This window comes from Triticum aestivum, chromosome 2A (genome assembly GCF_018294505.1).
Source record: "Triticum aestivum cultivar Chinese Spring chromosome 2A, IWGSC CS RefSeq v2.1, whole genome shotgun sequence".
Taxonomy (NCBI): domain Eukaryota; kingdom Viridiplantae; phylum Streptophyta; class Magnoliopsida; order Poales; family Poaceae; genus Triticum; species Triticum aestivum.
In genome coordinates, this window is record NC_057797.1 from 120,062,452 (window position 1) to 120,076,938 (window position 14,487).

Here is a 14,487-nt window from a genome sequence, read left to right on the forward strand (position 1 = left end):
TAACTTCAGCCCCGCTAGTCGCGTCGCCGTCAGACCCGTCGTCAGCCGCGGCGGCCACCGCGGGCAGCAAACGACCAACCGCGGGCTCGGGTCGGGTTCCGCGACCCTTCTCTTCCCGGCGCCCGGGTTCCGCGATCCTAACCAGAGTTCAGCGCTAGCGACGACGGGAGCCCCACCTAACCCACAGGCCCAGACCGCCGTCCAAGCCGGGGCAACCGCGTCATTTCCCCACAGCCTTCGCACAGCCTTCCGCGGCTCCGCTGCCTTTTTCCTCCCCCCCTCACTCTCTCCCCCCGAAGCAAAATATTCCAATCCGACGGCGCCCTGCCCCGAGCCGAAGAATCCCGTGAAGCCGCCCCGCCGCTGCCCGGATAAAAATTCCCCCCCATATCCCCCGCGGGAAGCGAGCGATTGGAGCGGGGAGGAGTGACGACGACTGAGGAGCGGCGGAAGGGACCCGGCCGGATCATCGCATGGCGGAGATGCACAAGTACGGGCTGTCCAACCAGCCCCCAGGTGCGGATTCGCCCCTGTGCTACTGCGGCGGTTGATCCGTACGCCCGTCTAGGGATTTCGCGGGGTTTTCCCGGTTCGCTGGCGGAAGTTTTCGGTGATTTTATCAGGGTTTTTGTGGGGCCGTGCGGGGAGATTTAGGGCTCCGCCTTCGAGCGATTCCCCTGGGTTGCGAATTTTTGGAGGCCGCTTCGTTTCTGTGGGTTTAGAATTTAGAATTTGTTTCTAGCGCCTTCTGTAGACTCGCAGTTGATTCGGGGGCTGGATTAGGAAAATTAGTCGGAGCATGAACGAAACCTAGACGGCATGATAGAGTGTTAATGAAGGCGAGTTTTGAGTGAGTTACTACTGTTGTTGGTTACTGACTGACTAATGTCGCTGTTAATTCGCAGATATCCCCCAGATACTGCAGGAAGCTCAGAATCGATGGCTGCGACCCACAGAAATCTGCCAAATACTGTCGAATTACAAGAAGTTCTCCATTGCGCCCGAGCCGCCAAACAGGCCTCCAAGTATGCCTTCTCCTTATTTGGAATTTCGGACCAACTTCATAGAAAACGTTGATACCACAATGGTTATTTATCCTTTCTCACCCATTCGGCTTGATGGTGTAGACTTGTGTTCTAGGGTTCTGTGCTCGTCAACTTTTTTTTTCTGTATCATGGAAGCTGCACGCGGATATTCTAAAAGTCCAACTTATTGAGGTCCTAGGAAGTGCTGTTTTGTTAGGAATTTTCCGATTTCAGTCAGCAGTTCCAAAGAGTCTAAAAACCTTTTAAGATTGGTATTAACATGCTACAGCTCGGAATAATAATCCCCTAAAGGGAATATTCCCCTCATCTCGCATAAAAAATGTGTCTTAAGGCTGCCATTGCATCAAATACGCAGATCATAATCCAGGGAGTAACCTTTTAAAGCATCAACCATACGTATTGGCTCCTTTAAGTTTAAAAGATGAGTGATCATGCATCCATTAATCACTAGTCATTTCACAATGGGGCTAGACAAATAAATGGCATGTGACCAGGTTGCGTATGCTACTACTTGGATTTTCAATTATTTTGTGCTCTTATACTTCCATATGAACTCCCTGTTTGTAGGGATAAGTGGCATGCTTATTACTGTTTCTTGGTTTCTTTTTCCTTTGTATCTTGTGTGATGTATAACCTGTACCTGCTTGATTTGCACCTGGTAAGTACATGTTGGTCATTTTACGAAATGACATACCAATACTGATACGCCTTTCTTATCCATGTCATTCTTGTAGGTGGTTCACTATTTCTGTTTGACCGGAAAATATTGAGATACTTCAGAAAGGATGGACACATCTGGAGAAAGAAGAAGGATGGGAAGACAGTTAAGGAAGCTCATGAAAAGCTGAAAGTATGTACAAGCTCTTCCACAGAGGACTTCCTTTTCTATGTATAATTTGAAAACACCAGACAAATGAATAAATGATGGATACTGTTGTTGACTTCTTCATGAATCACTTCAAGTCAACAAATCCTATAGTATCACTGTTCTCTAAACATTTATAGTTGTTCTATACTGCTCTACAGGCTGTCCTATACAAACTTTACCCATCCCTATTCATGCGAGATTGCCGTTTTCAGTCTCCAAGCTACAACTTAAAGAAACATCAGAATATGTCCGTAAAGTTATTGGAAAATACATACATTTTGAACTATTAATGTCATTGCTCAGAAACTCGGAAGTTTGAAAAGTTTTAAAATGTTTTCCTTGATGACATCTTTATGTAACTAAAAGAAGTAATCATCTACTCCCTCCGTCCCATAATATAAGATCGTTTTGCAAGCTAAAACAGCTTCAAAATGAGCTTATATTGTGGGACAGAGGGAGTAACTTTCTGTATCTCTTGTCTTGAAGCTTTGATAGCCCGCAATTTTTCTACACTTAAGCTTTCTATTGATGAAGAAAATTATGTGGTGTGGCCCAAATAGTTGCAATAATTTCATTGTAGTTCTCTGTTGTTCTTTTCTTGTGGCCTTATTACTACAACAGTGAAACTGAAGCTTATCCTTTTAGGTTGGCAGTGTTGATGTACTTCATTGCTATTATGCCCATGGGGAAGAGAATGAGAACTTCCAGAGGCGGACCTATTGGTTGTTAGAAGAGTAAGTGCTGAATAATGCAATGATTTCTTTGAGTATAATGTAAATCAGTTTCCAAAGCCAATTTGGATAGTCTAATGATATCTGAAATGATATCACAACAGAAGCATGATAACATGCCATGATGATAATGATCTCCTATTTTTTTCCCCAGGGGTTTCATGAATATTGTTCTTGTGCACTATCTTGAAATCAAGGTACGTGTAGTTTCATGTGTGATGAACTTTTTGACTTTGTTTTGTAAGTTTGTGACCGTATCAACTGAAAACTTAGCATGCATATTAGTACCAACTTTGCTGGTATGCAGTGCCCCCCACCCACACACACAAACAAAGGAACGGAATGAATATCTACAGGGCACCACACACACACTGTGACTATCATAGTGCAAATTATAACTTCACTCCATTAATATGTTCTGCATGAGCGTGTGTGTGTGGAGGGGGGGAGGGGGTTGAGAATAATGTACTCTCTCCTGTTGTCTCTTTAAGTTTCATGCACCAACCAGTAGAACCGAAAGTCTGAACTGATGGAGAAGGTTGGGCAATCAACATATGCTTCAAGACCCCTCTCACGTGTGGCATGATTGCATGATTAAGCCTAGACATGGACAGAAAGAGGCAAACAATTCTTTCATTTAAATTGCGAAAGCTTAGACTTTAACCTCTGACACCATATTAAGTTTCCTGCACCAACCAGTAGAACGAAAAGTCCGAACTGATGGAGAAGTTTGGGCAATCCACATATGCTTCAACAGTCTCTTTGATTTACCACTTCATTTATGAATATTGCTTTCCTTTATCTGATGTTGTAAGTAAAAATGGTTTCAGGGTGGCAAACAAAGTTTCAGTCGTTCGAAAGAAGCTGAAGATAGTCCTGCTTGTTCAAACTCTTTTGCTAGTCAGAGCCAGGTAGCCTCCCAAACTATGGATGCTGAAAGCCCATATAGTGGACAGATTTCGGAATATGAAGATGCTGAAACAGGTCTTGCTGTTTCTCTATCTTCATTCGGCATCATCTGCACTCAGTATATATTAGGTGATGCATATTCAATAACGTAATTTCTTACAGTGTATCTAAAGCAAAATTCGGTGCCACAGATAATTCTCGAGCAAGCTCCAGATACCACCCTTTCGTTGAGATGCAGCAGCCTGTGGATGGAGTCATGATGGATAATCGGTTGGGTGCTCCAGCTCCAAGTACTTCCGTAAATAATCTAGGCAAGATTATGTTCTACCTTCCGACTTCTGAGCTATTCCTCTAAATATTGACTTCTGGCTCAGATTTCGTTTTATAAACATTGCAGGTTATCAGGATGAAAATCAGGCTAGCACAGCTAACATAAGCAATAATTTTGTTACTCACCATGGCATAGCTAGTGTGTTCAATGATGTTGGAGCTGGATTGAGGAGTGGTTCCAAAACTGCACTCGATTCAGTGCACTTTGGTGAGCCCTTTCCAGAATATCCAACTGGATTCACGGAGCCGACACTCTATTCTTCTGTTACCACCATGGGGTCGAACAATCTGGATGATAACTCTCGCTTGGAAACATTGATGACTGAGGCACTGTACACCAACAACCTTACTCAAAAGGAAACGGATGCACTGAGTGCTGCAGGCATGACGTCCTCGCAGGTGCTTTGCAGTTTTTTTCCGTTAATTTTCTTGTGTCATGAGATGTTTGTTTCCGTGTGGCAATCATGCAACTTCTCTACACTTGCTCTCCTTTGTGCCTACTGTAGAGTCCTTGAGACCATTTGCAGAGGTATAGGAAGGTCCTTCCTGCTGTGCTTTGTCATAGGACTACTGCACTATACTTCTGTTTATCTGATTGCACTTTGTAATTTGGAGTTCCCCTATAATGTTCCAATGAGTAATATTTAAGGGTATTATGTTTCACTGCGTTTAATCTCGCGCGCGGGGGGGTATTCATTTTTCAACTCCAGTATCCATTGCTGCCTGATGTATACAATGTTCCAATGATGAATATTTAAGGGTACTATTTCACTCCCTTTAAGAATTCATTTTGCAACTCTTCAGTATCCACTGCTGTCTGATGTAAATTGCACAAGAGAAGAAGTTAATGGCAGTGGTAACATGTGCTGACCCCACACAAGAAAGGATCGGGTCCGGAATGATGATATATGTGAGAGAATTGGGGTACCACCGATTGAAGAGAAGCTTATCCAACATTGTCTGAGATGGTTTGGACATATACAGCGCAGGCCTCCAGAAGCTCCAGTGCATAGTGGACGTTTAAAGCGTGCCGATAATGTCAAGAGAGGTCTGAAGGACTGGAATATCACCAAAGAACTAGCCATGGACAGGGGCGCGTGGAAGTCCACGTGCCAGAACCATGAGCTGGTTTCGAGATCTTATGGGTTTCAGCTCTAGCCTACCCCAACTTGTTTGGGATTATTAAAGGCTTAGTTGTTGTTGTTGTGGTAACACGTGCCGACCAGCTTAAGAAATTGTTTGTCTGAATAATCCCATATGTGTACTGTTTCCCAGATATGTTACTTATTTCACAATAAACTAAAATATTTCCCCAAATTTGCAGGTGCATAATGATAGCTATACAGATGGAAGCATGGGCTATCCACTATTAAAGCAGTCATCATTGGACCTCTTTAAGATTGAGCCCAATGGGTTGAAGAAATTTGACAGCTTCTCGAAATGGATGAGTGATGAACTTGCAGCTGATCTGGATATCAAATCCACTTCTGATGCTTTCTGGAGCAGTACTGAAACTGTAAATGTTGCTGATGGCTCTAGTATGAGTATACCTATGAACGAGCAGCTAGATGCATATGTGGTCAGCCCCTCGCTTTCCCAAGATCAGCTCTTCAGCATTATTGACGTTTCCCCAAGCTGGGCGTACACTGGCTCTCAAAATAAGGTTTGCAGTCTTTTTTTTATTCCATTCTGCTTTTATTTTGGTAATAGGCACGATATGAACACACTGGTATGCTCTATGTTAAGCATTCTGTTGTGGACTTCTAGAAGTTATAATGATTACCATTAATCATCTTTATTCCGCTTGTCACCCCAATGCAGGTCTTAATTACCTACTAGTATGCTCTATGTTGATCGTTATGTTGACTTCTAAATGTTATAATGATTACCATTAATCATCTTTATTCTGCTTGTCACCCCAATGCAGGTCTTAATTACTGGTACATTCTTGACAAATAAAGAACATGTTGAAAATTGCAAGTGGTCATGTATGTTCGGGGATGTTGAAGTACCGGTTGAAGTTTTAGCAGATGGCTCCCTGCGCTGCTATACACCAGTACATCAATCTGGACGAGTTCCATTTTATGTGACATGCTCTAATAGGGTAGCTTGTAGTGAAGTAAGAGAATTCGAGTTTCATGATTCCGAGACCCAACATATGGAGGCAGCAGATCCCCATATTACTGGTATCAATGAAATGCATTTACATATCCGTCTTGAGAAGTTGCTTTCCCTGGGACCAGATGACTATGAGAAGTATGTTATGAGTGGTGGAAATGAGAAGTCCGAGTTAATCAGCACTATTGGTTCCCTGATGCTTGATGATAAATTTACAAACCTGTCAGCACCATCGGATGAAGAATTTTCTGCTGCACAGGACAAGAATCTTGAGAAATCGGTCAAAGATAAGCTATATTATTGGCTTATCCATAAGATACATGATGACGGGAAAGGTCCCAATGTGTTAGGCAAGGAAGGGCAAGGCGTGATCCATTTAGTAGCTGCACTTGGCTATGATTGGGCTATAAGACCAATTATTGCTGCAGGCGTACATGTGAACTTTAGGGATGTGCGTGGATGGACTGCGCTTCACTGGGCAGCGTCATGTGGAAGGTAATGCATTAATGTTTGTACCTGTCAGTATTTCATGTTTACTCATCTATGTTGAACTTACAGTGTCTATTATTTAGAGAGCGGACAGTTGGTGCCCTGATAACAAATGGAGCTGCAGCTGGTGCATTAACAGACCCAACTCCTCATTTCTTATCTGGAAGAACACCTGCTGATTTAGCATCAGACAATGGACACAAAGGCATTGCGGGTTTTCTTGCAGAGTCTGCCTTGACAAGTCATCTTTCAGCACTTACATTGAAAGAAGCAAAGGGTTGCAATGTGGAAGAAATTTGTGGATCAATTGAAGCCGATGGCTTTGCAGAACCAAGTTCTGCTCAGCTTTCTCGCCAAGATTCTCAGGCAGAGTCATTAAAAGATTCACTTAGTGCTGTTCGTAAATCAACTCTAGCTGCATCCAAAATATTTCAAGCTTTTAGGGTAGAGTCATTCCACAGAAAGAAGGTGGTTGAATATGGAGATGATGATTGCGGATTATCTGATGAGCGCACTCTTTCACTTGTTTCTCTTAAAAATACCAAATCTGGACAGAATGATATGCCGCATTCTGCTGCAGTTCGTATCCAAAACAAGTTTAGAGGATGGAAAGGGAGAAAGGAGTTTATGATTATTCGACAGAAAATCATCAAGATACAGGTATGCTCTGTTCTAATCTAACATATCCTTATCTTTTTGTATGCCTAACTCTCGTATAACCACATAATGCTGCATATTTTCTTGTAGCACATTCATATGATTGCTGACATGACAATTAGTACTTGGTTCTTTTTAACTCTTTGTGTTTTAACTTGGGAGTTGATGTTTGTGTTTGAGGCTAGAGGCCAACTAAGTGGTTTGATGGAACTATGCTTTCTATATGCAATGGATTAATCCGTGTTTAAATTGTTAATCAAAAAATCATTTTAATGTGGTTTATACTCAAGGCATATTTATGATACTCTGCTCCTTTTTATTTTTCGGGATAATTTGTTATTGTACTTCGAAGCTGAGGTGTGTGACTCGTGGAAATGACATGAGTGGTCTCAGTTGCAGATGTTGCACTATCTTGATACGAGTAATTCTAGTTGATTACTCCAGTTGTATTAGGCTGTCAACTACTATAAAAATGCTAATATTGCTTATGGATTATACTTCTACTTGTGTTTTTCACTAGGCTCATATAAGAGGACATCAAGTAAGGAGAAACTATAAGAAGGTAGTCTGGTCAGTAGGCATCGTGGAGAAAGTTATACTGAGGTGGAGGAGAAAGGGAAGGGGCTTGCGTGGTTTCCAACCTGACAAACAACTTGAAGGGCCGTCCTCGCAGATCCAACCTGCAGAAGGTGGATCTGCAGAAGGTGAAGATGAATACGACTTCTTGAAGGATGGCAGGAAGCAGGCTGAAGGCAGACTACAGAGGTCATTAGCTCGTGTGAAATCAATGACTCAATACCCAGAAGCAAGAGAACAATACAGTAGGCTGCAAGCCTGTGTTACAGAACTACAAGAGTCCAAGGTTGGCTTCCTTTTCCCGCAACATATTATTAGCGTCTTAAACCATCATAACATAAAAATTAAGGATATAATGTACATTCCCTCCTATTGTTTTTCCTAATAGTACTTAACTTTGCTTAAGCCCCCATCCCAGCTGGCATACACATAACTAGAGTTTGCTTCTTCAGGAGCTAACAAATTATACCGTCAACTAACTGGGATCTGTATTTTTTATTGTTTTGGACAGGCGATACAGGATAAGATGCTAAGCGATGCAGCTGGCGTCGGTGGAGGTGATTTCATGGTTGATTTGGAGGATTTGTGCGCGGATGAGCTTTTAGACACACCGATGTCCAATATTTTGTGACGTTGATGGGCTTTTACTAGACCAGTTAGGCTGTGACTTGTTCGTTTTACCAGACTAGTTGTAAATTCTTGTGCTAGATGTTCACTGCTCACCATTTAACTCAATATATAGCTAATACTGTAATACATGGGACATATATAGTTCTTCTATTAGTCACTTTATGGTTGGTTTATGCATGGGCTCCTTGGCTCCCTGGCTGCTGAATCGCGGCGCGATGTTTTCCTTTTCTTGAGAGGCTCTAGTCTAGCTGGGACGAAAGCTGTCACTGACCATGAACGCATTCTCTTCTGGGAGGTCAAACTACGGCCCATTAGCAGCTTGTGAGATCAAAACGAATAGCCGAGACCAACCATGAACCCCTCTCCCACCAAAATGAGCAAACCGAAATGGTTTCCTATCAAAATGAAGGCATGAAGGTGAACCGAGGAAGGAGTGAGAGGAGCACAAGCCTCTGGTCACTTCGAATCGTCTCCAGCAACTAGCAGTTAACCAGCACGGAGCGCAGTCCAGGGACGACTGAATTTGACCTTGAGGCTGATGCCAAATTGCGAGCATCTTTGATATGCCCCCAGCCCCCTCTCTTTAAACATCCTGTTAGAGAGAATCGAGAGAGAGGAGCGAATGGAAAACAGATATATGAATGAACAGTTATTCTATTGATTGAAGATTGGGGTATTTATACCCAGTTTACAAGGCGGTTACAAAAGGAGGCAGTTGCCAAAAGTGGCACCGACATAGCAGTGATTAATAGTTAATTAACCTAATTAATTAATTCCTAACACTCCCCCTAATCAATGCTTGTCTTTGTGAATATACATCATCTTGATAGACTCCTCCTAGTATGTATTTGCCTTGAACGTTCATCATCTTCATTTTGAAAGTCTCCTCCAAAAACCCTGTGGGAAAAATATGAGGAGAATAGTGCAGATATGTTGCTAAAACTCCTTTAAACCCAGTGGGAAAATAATAAGGAGAAAATGATGCAACATATAATGATTATTGTCTCTTGATAACTCATATGATAAAAACCTTTGAAGAAGGAGAAAAATCATCGATGAGTTTAGAGAACAATTAATATGTCTTGAGTACTTTCTTTAAAAACCCCGATAGGGAAAAAAGAAAGTATGACATGCCTCGTTAAAAACCGTTATGAGAAACTTTGAGAGAAAACTCATAAAGGAAAAGAGTGCGATTATATATGCCATCGAAAACTCCTTTAAAACCCAATGGGAAAAATATAAGGAGAAAATGATATGACATATATGAACACTTGTATCTATATTGTCTCATTAAAAACCTTTTATGAGAAACCATTAGGGAAAAACTCGTGAAGGGAAAAAGAGTACAATATATGTAATCTGATGTTTGTTAACAAGTTATACTTTGGGAGATTACTCCCCCTGAACTTTGCAAATCTGGAGGATGTCTCATATCAATTACATTGACATGATCATGACATTATGAATAATATGTCGGTTTTTCCAATATTTTGTTTGCAAACTATTTCATCACTTTTCTATAATTCATGAGGATAAGTGATCTCGAGCAATGTGCTTTGTGATATTGCTCTTCATATAACCTGTATGTATTGAGTAATACAAGTGGTAGCATCTTGATAAATCAAGTTATGTTACTCTGATGAATCTCAACCACATGGTTTTGAGTGTGGTTAATCATTCTGCTAAGCCAACCATATTTTCAATGCCTTTAGATAAAGTAATTATGTCAGAATGATAAGGGGAAGTAGCCATTAAATTCTATTTATATGAATTCCATAAGAAGGCTATTCCATCAAATTCAGTCATTGATATGGCTTTGTTGGGATCAAGTAAAGAGCCAATATCATGGTCAAATCTTGATTTTCCTGATGGAATTGTTCAAGATTTATTATGAACTTGAGATATAAGTTAATATTCCTCATATCGACCATATACGTTTTGTTGGTGTGATATATCCACATTGAACTTCTCAAATATGTTTTGGATATATGTAGACTGATATGTATTCTTGAGAGAATGCTCAAGTTGTAAACTTAAGCTAAATTTGGTTTAATCCAAATTTTCCGCCTTGAGATGATTTTGTATATGTTTAGGTCTTGTATAGGCATTGATGATGGAGTCATCGATATACACTAAGTGATATAAGGAAAACAAATTTTGGATTTCCTTATTAACACAGAAGTAATCATCATTCTCTGAGTAATCCCTTTGAAGAAGGAACTCATTTAGTCGGTAGTACCATATGATTTCCGACTATTTCAAGTCATAGAGTGACTTTGAAGTTTTACACAAAACATGCTACGATTTATCTTTGGATTCGGAATTTTAAGCCCTTCAGGAACTTTAAAATAGATATCCGAAATGAGTGATCCATATGAGTATGTAGTCACTGCATCCATTAACTGCATGGTATTATTTGTACTGCCTATGATATTTAGTATCGAAACATAATTCCACTAATACCAGAAGGGTATGTCACATCGTGATCGATGTCGGATCTCTGCGTGAACCCTTTTGCTACAAGCCTCGCTTTCTCACCACCTCATTGACTTTGTCTATGAATGAGAAGTTTTTAGTATTCCATATGGAAGATACTTATGAGGAGTAGGTATTACTGCAGTAAATACCACTCATTTGTTGAGCGAGTGCTATCCTTCATTACTTGCTTCCTTTTTATGTGAACCAATATGAGTGCAAGAGGCACTCTACCATGGATTTAGGTTCTGGGCCCAAAAGGTTTTAGCAATTTGAGAAGAAATATATGTCGACAAATGTAGTCTTTAGTTTATATGATCCTGATGGAATCATTGAAGTTTGTGGATAAAATATGTACTCCTTTTTAACTCCTTGTGATTTCCTACAACAAATGGAGTCAAGGTGTTTCGATGTCCCGGCACCAAAACATTTGTGCACCTTTATGCCGGGCATTGGATGATGAGCATCCAGTGAGGTGTCTTTCAACTTGATGTTGAATTACATTTACTAGTTGAGGATGTGATTTCCTCTGTTTCCGTGGAAGCATATGAGAAGTTATATCTCGTATTGTCAGATTTTCTCCCCTCTTGCTCTCATTTGGGGAGAAGAGTGGTTTATCAGGTACCTCCACTCTTCTGACACTTTACTGCAGGAATATATAATTTAGTAACACCTTGTCATCAGTAAATGTATGTGGCAGATTTGCAATGTGTTGCAAATATATAATTCTCTAAACTTCTAGTTCAGATTCTTTGAGACGTGGATATAAGGATTGAATGTCAATAACATTTCTAATTTATTTTTTCGGCATTCTTTGTGGTACTTATCTCCCCCTAATGCCGAAAATATCCTTATTGCTGATGCAATCAGCGTACGGACTACGAATAATTTGAGCAATTTATTTAGTAAGATCATGCATGTTTGTGTGTGATAAGAGACACACTTGAAATCATTTTATAAATGTTCCTATGAGTACCATGAAGTATCTAAATAATTCCACATAATGGTTAACTAATCCACATATGTCTTCTTAATGTATTCAAGGAAGATTGAGTGGCTCATTTAGAATTTTAAGGTGAGAGTGCCTTAAAACTGATTTCCCCTATGGCACATCTAGTGCGCATAAAATCTGATGATTTGGGATATTTTGCAACTTGTTAAGTTGTGACCAACAGAATTGTCAATAATTTTCTAATCATCCCCAAACCAGGATGGATAAGTCTATCAAAATACACATTTAATTTATTAATATTTAGAAAATTATTTCGTACGCAACAATACTAAGTATGAATTTAACCATGCTATCAAATTTATTAAATATTGTATCCAAGTGATGGGATATTGAATATCCTACTACATGTAGTAGTACAAGTACAGGTTAATGCTATTTTTGGGAATAATTAGGAGATTACCTAAGGTCTCCGATATTATTGAGTGCAAATGAGTTCATCCTCCATTTTCTGCACTAGATTTTGGTCCTCCTTCTGATGAAGATTCTGAGAACAATTCTTTACCAGAATCTGGTTATTATTTGCAAATTTTCAAATTTATCCCATTGAACTTATTTGCCTTTTAATAAATTTGTGATGTGGTTCGACCATATGTTTGAGGGTTTGGTAATCATAGGTACAATATTTATATAACCACGCATCTGATAAACTTGAGAGTTGTCTTTTGATCATTTGAAAATGACCGATTCTTAAGAGATAATTCCGTCTTTGGTTGTCTATTAGCCTCCACTTTACTTCGAATTCCTCATAGTTCTATTTTGTGACAACTAACTTGCATACTATTCTCGATACTAGCATGAATTTTAAATTATGGTATAGCACCCATTGGGTGAATCTGATGATTTTAAGAAATTCCATGTTTCTTGACCATAAAAAAAGGTAGTACCATCTTAAGAGGATGTAAAGTGCATTAAGGGCTTTTCAACTGGATCTGTATATAGGAAAATATTTGATCACGAGATCTCAACTTAAAGTTGATTAAAGTGACAGAATTGTGAGATGCAATAGACTTGATGTTTTGAAATCAAATGGGTGATCAATCATGATGTGCTCATGGCAGCATGTTTCTCTCAAGGGAAAAATTGTAGTGAATAAATATTCATCCATAATTACTTAGTTTGAGAACTAAGTGAAGTTGATGACATATAAAATGCAACATATATATACTTAGCTATCAAGAGAATAGCCATTGCAGAAGGTGGAGTTGTAGTGGCAATAGGCCACGGGTGGACACAATGACTGATGTCATGAATCATCTTAAAATAAATACTCCCACCTAATCTTGAATTTAGTGCATTTGGAAATGTCAGGCATGTGTTACATGAAAATACTCATGGCCAAGATGATCCTTGGTGAACCTGGGTGTATCCTTCAATACAATAGATGTGATGAAATCATTGCTAATGTTTTGGACTTCATTCTTGAGAAAATATGTGACTTCAGAGTCACTGCCAAAACACATAGACTTTTCATGTTTATCATTGGTTAGTCACTATAAAAGTATAACCACAATTTGATGTGGTTCTATCAATAGTGTTTGAGACACTCAACAATTTCTATAAATTGTGGTATCCATTTTAATGAATGGACGACACTATAATTAAAATAGTGACATAGGCTCCACTGCCATGTATTTTACCAATGTAATAGAAGGTAATTACTGGTATGTGCAAATATTTGCATAGTTGTCTATGCCATATTAAAGCAAAATGAGGCTTGAATAAATGATATTTGTGGAAAATATTTGTCGTTTCAGCATGTAGTGTTCATGCATGAATACCTTTTATTATGAGAGTAAATATCTTTTTTTAGTGAACAACAACAATTGCTTCAGAGGAGCAATTTTTTTTATGATAGCTGATGCTATACACTCATATGTGTAGACCTTCATTTATATAGAATAACACTTTGAAGATAGTCACCGGATGCGGTGTAGATCTCGCAGTAATAGAAAAACATAGCCTGACTTTTGTCAGTAGATGTTCATAATTCTATTACCTTATGTTATGCAAAATGTATGAAATCACTTTGAAGGTAGTCATCTGTCAAAATGACATGATGTAGACCTTGCAGTAATAGTGGATAGTCTGCAAAATTTGCAGTAGATGCCAGTATTACCTTATGATATATTGAGGTAGTCACGTATAATATTAATATTTGGAAGATCACTTCGAAGGTAGTCATCTTATCAAAATGACAAGATGTAGACCTCACAGTACTGATGGATAATCTGCAAATTACGCAGTAGATGCCATCAATACCTTGTGATTCCAAAATATAATATGGTGTAGTCATATTAAGTATAATCCTTGTTTTGAATTTTCATCATGATTTGCAAGAGAAAAAAAATCAATTGCAAAACATAGTTGTTGCACTTATTGTAAAGAATAGCACTAGTATATTGGGGTCCATTGCAGATGTAATGATCGACCCATCCATCAACATAGCTCAATGCCTTGGGACTCAACCGATATGATATACTACGGTATTAACCAAAATCTAAAACAGTAAGCCTGATGACTTATGTTCATGTAGTATTAAGTCTGATGACTTGTTTGCCAATAAAAGAAACTAGAAGGGCTTAGTCTCAAATGGCCGAAGAGATAAGGTTTCCTATCGTCATCCTCAATGCATCTGGAATCAATCGA

The 14,487-nt window shown here is 39.4% G+C and overlaps 1 protein-coding gene across 3 annotated transcripts; it reads left to right on the plus strand.

The window, feature by feature from the left end:
• Positions 1-244: 244 nt before the first annotated feature.
• LOC123187900 (calmodulin-binding transcription activator 2) lies at positions 245-8,527 on the plus strand. 3 transcript variants are annotated; one of them, XM_044599893.1, is made up of 13 exons: positions 245-516; positions 906-1,025; positions 1,781-1,896; positions 2,560-2,648; positions 2,800-2,842; positions 3,476-3,629; positions 3,746-3,865; positions 3,952-4,283; positions 5,209-5,547; positions 5,812-6,497; positions 6,575-7,151; positions 7,669-8,010; positions 8,236-8,527. In XM_044599893.1, exons 1-13 carry the CDS (start codon positions 474-476, stop codon positions 8,353-8,355), a joined length of 3,081 nt encoding a protein of 1,026 aa, XP_044455828.1. In that variant the 5' UTR covers positions 245-473; the 3' UTR covers positions 8,356-8,527. The 3 variants fall into 3 exon arrangements, with proteins under 3 accessions (XP_044455828.1, XP_044455829.1, XP_044455830.1); XM_044599894.1 differs by lacking the exons at positions 245-516; positions 906-1,025; positions 1,781-1,896 and having other exon boundaries at positions 3,717-3,865; XM_044599895.1 differs by lacking the exons at positions 245-516; positions 906-1,025; positions 1,781-1,896 and having other exon boundaries at positions 3,476-3,556.
• Positions 8,528-14,487: the final 5,960 nt, after the last annotated feature.

Excerpts from the sequence above, each read along its gene's own strand:
- LOC123187900 (XM_044599893.1), top strand. The coding sequence starts at position 474 with ATGGCGGAGATGCACAAGTACGGGCTGTCCAACCAGCCCCCAG. Across the intron at positions 2,843-3,475 it reads TGCACTATCTTGAAATCAAG|GGTGGCAAACAAAGTTTCAG; the intron begins GTACGTGTAGTT and ends AAATGGTTTCAG. Across the intron at positions 7,152-7,668 it reads AGAAAATCATCAAGATACAG|GCTCATATAAGAGGACATCA; the intron begins GTATGCTCTGTT and ends GTTTTTCACTAG.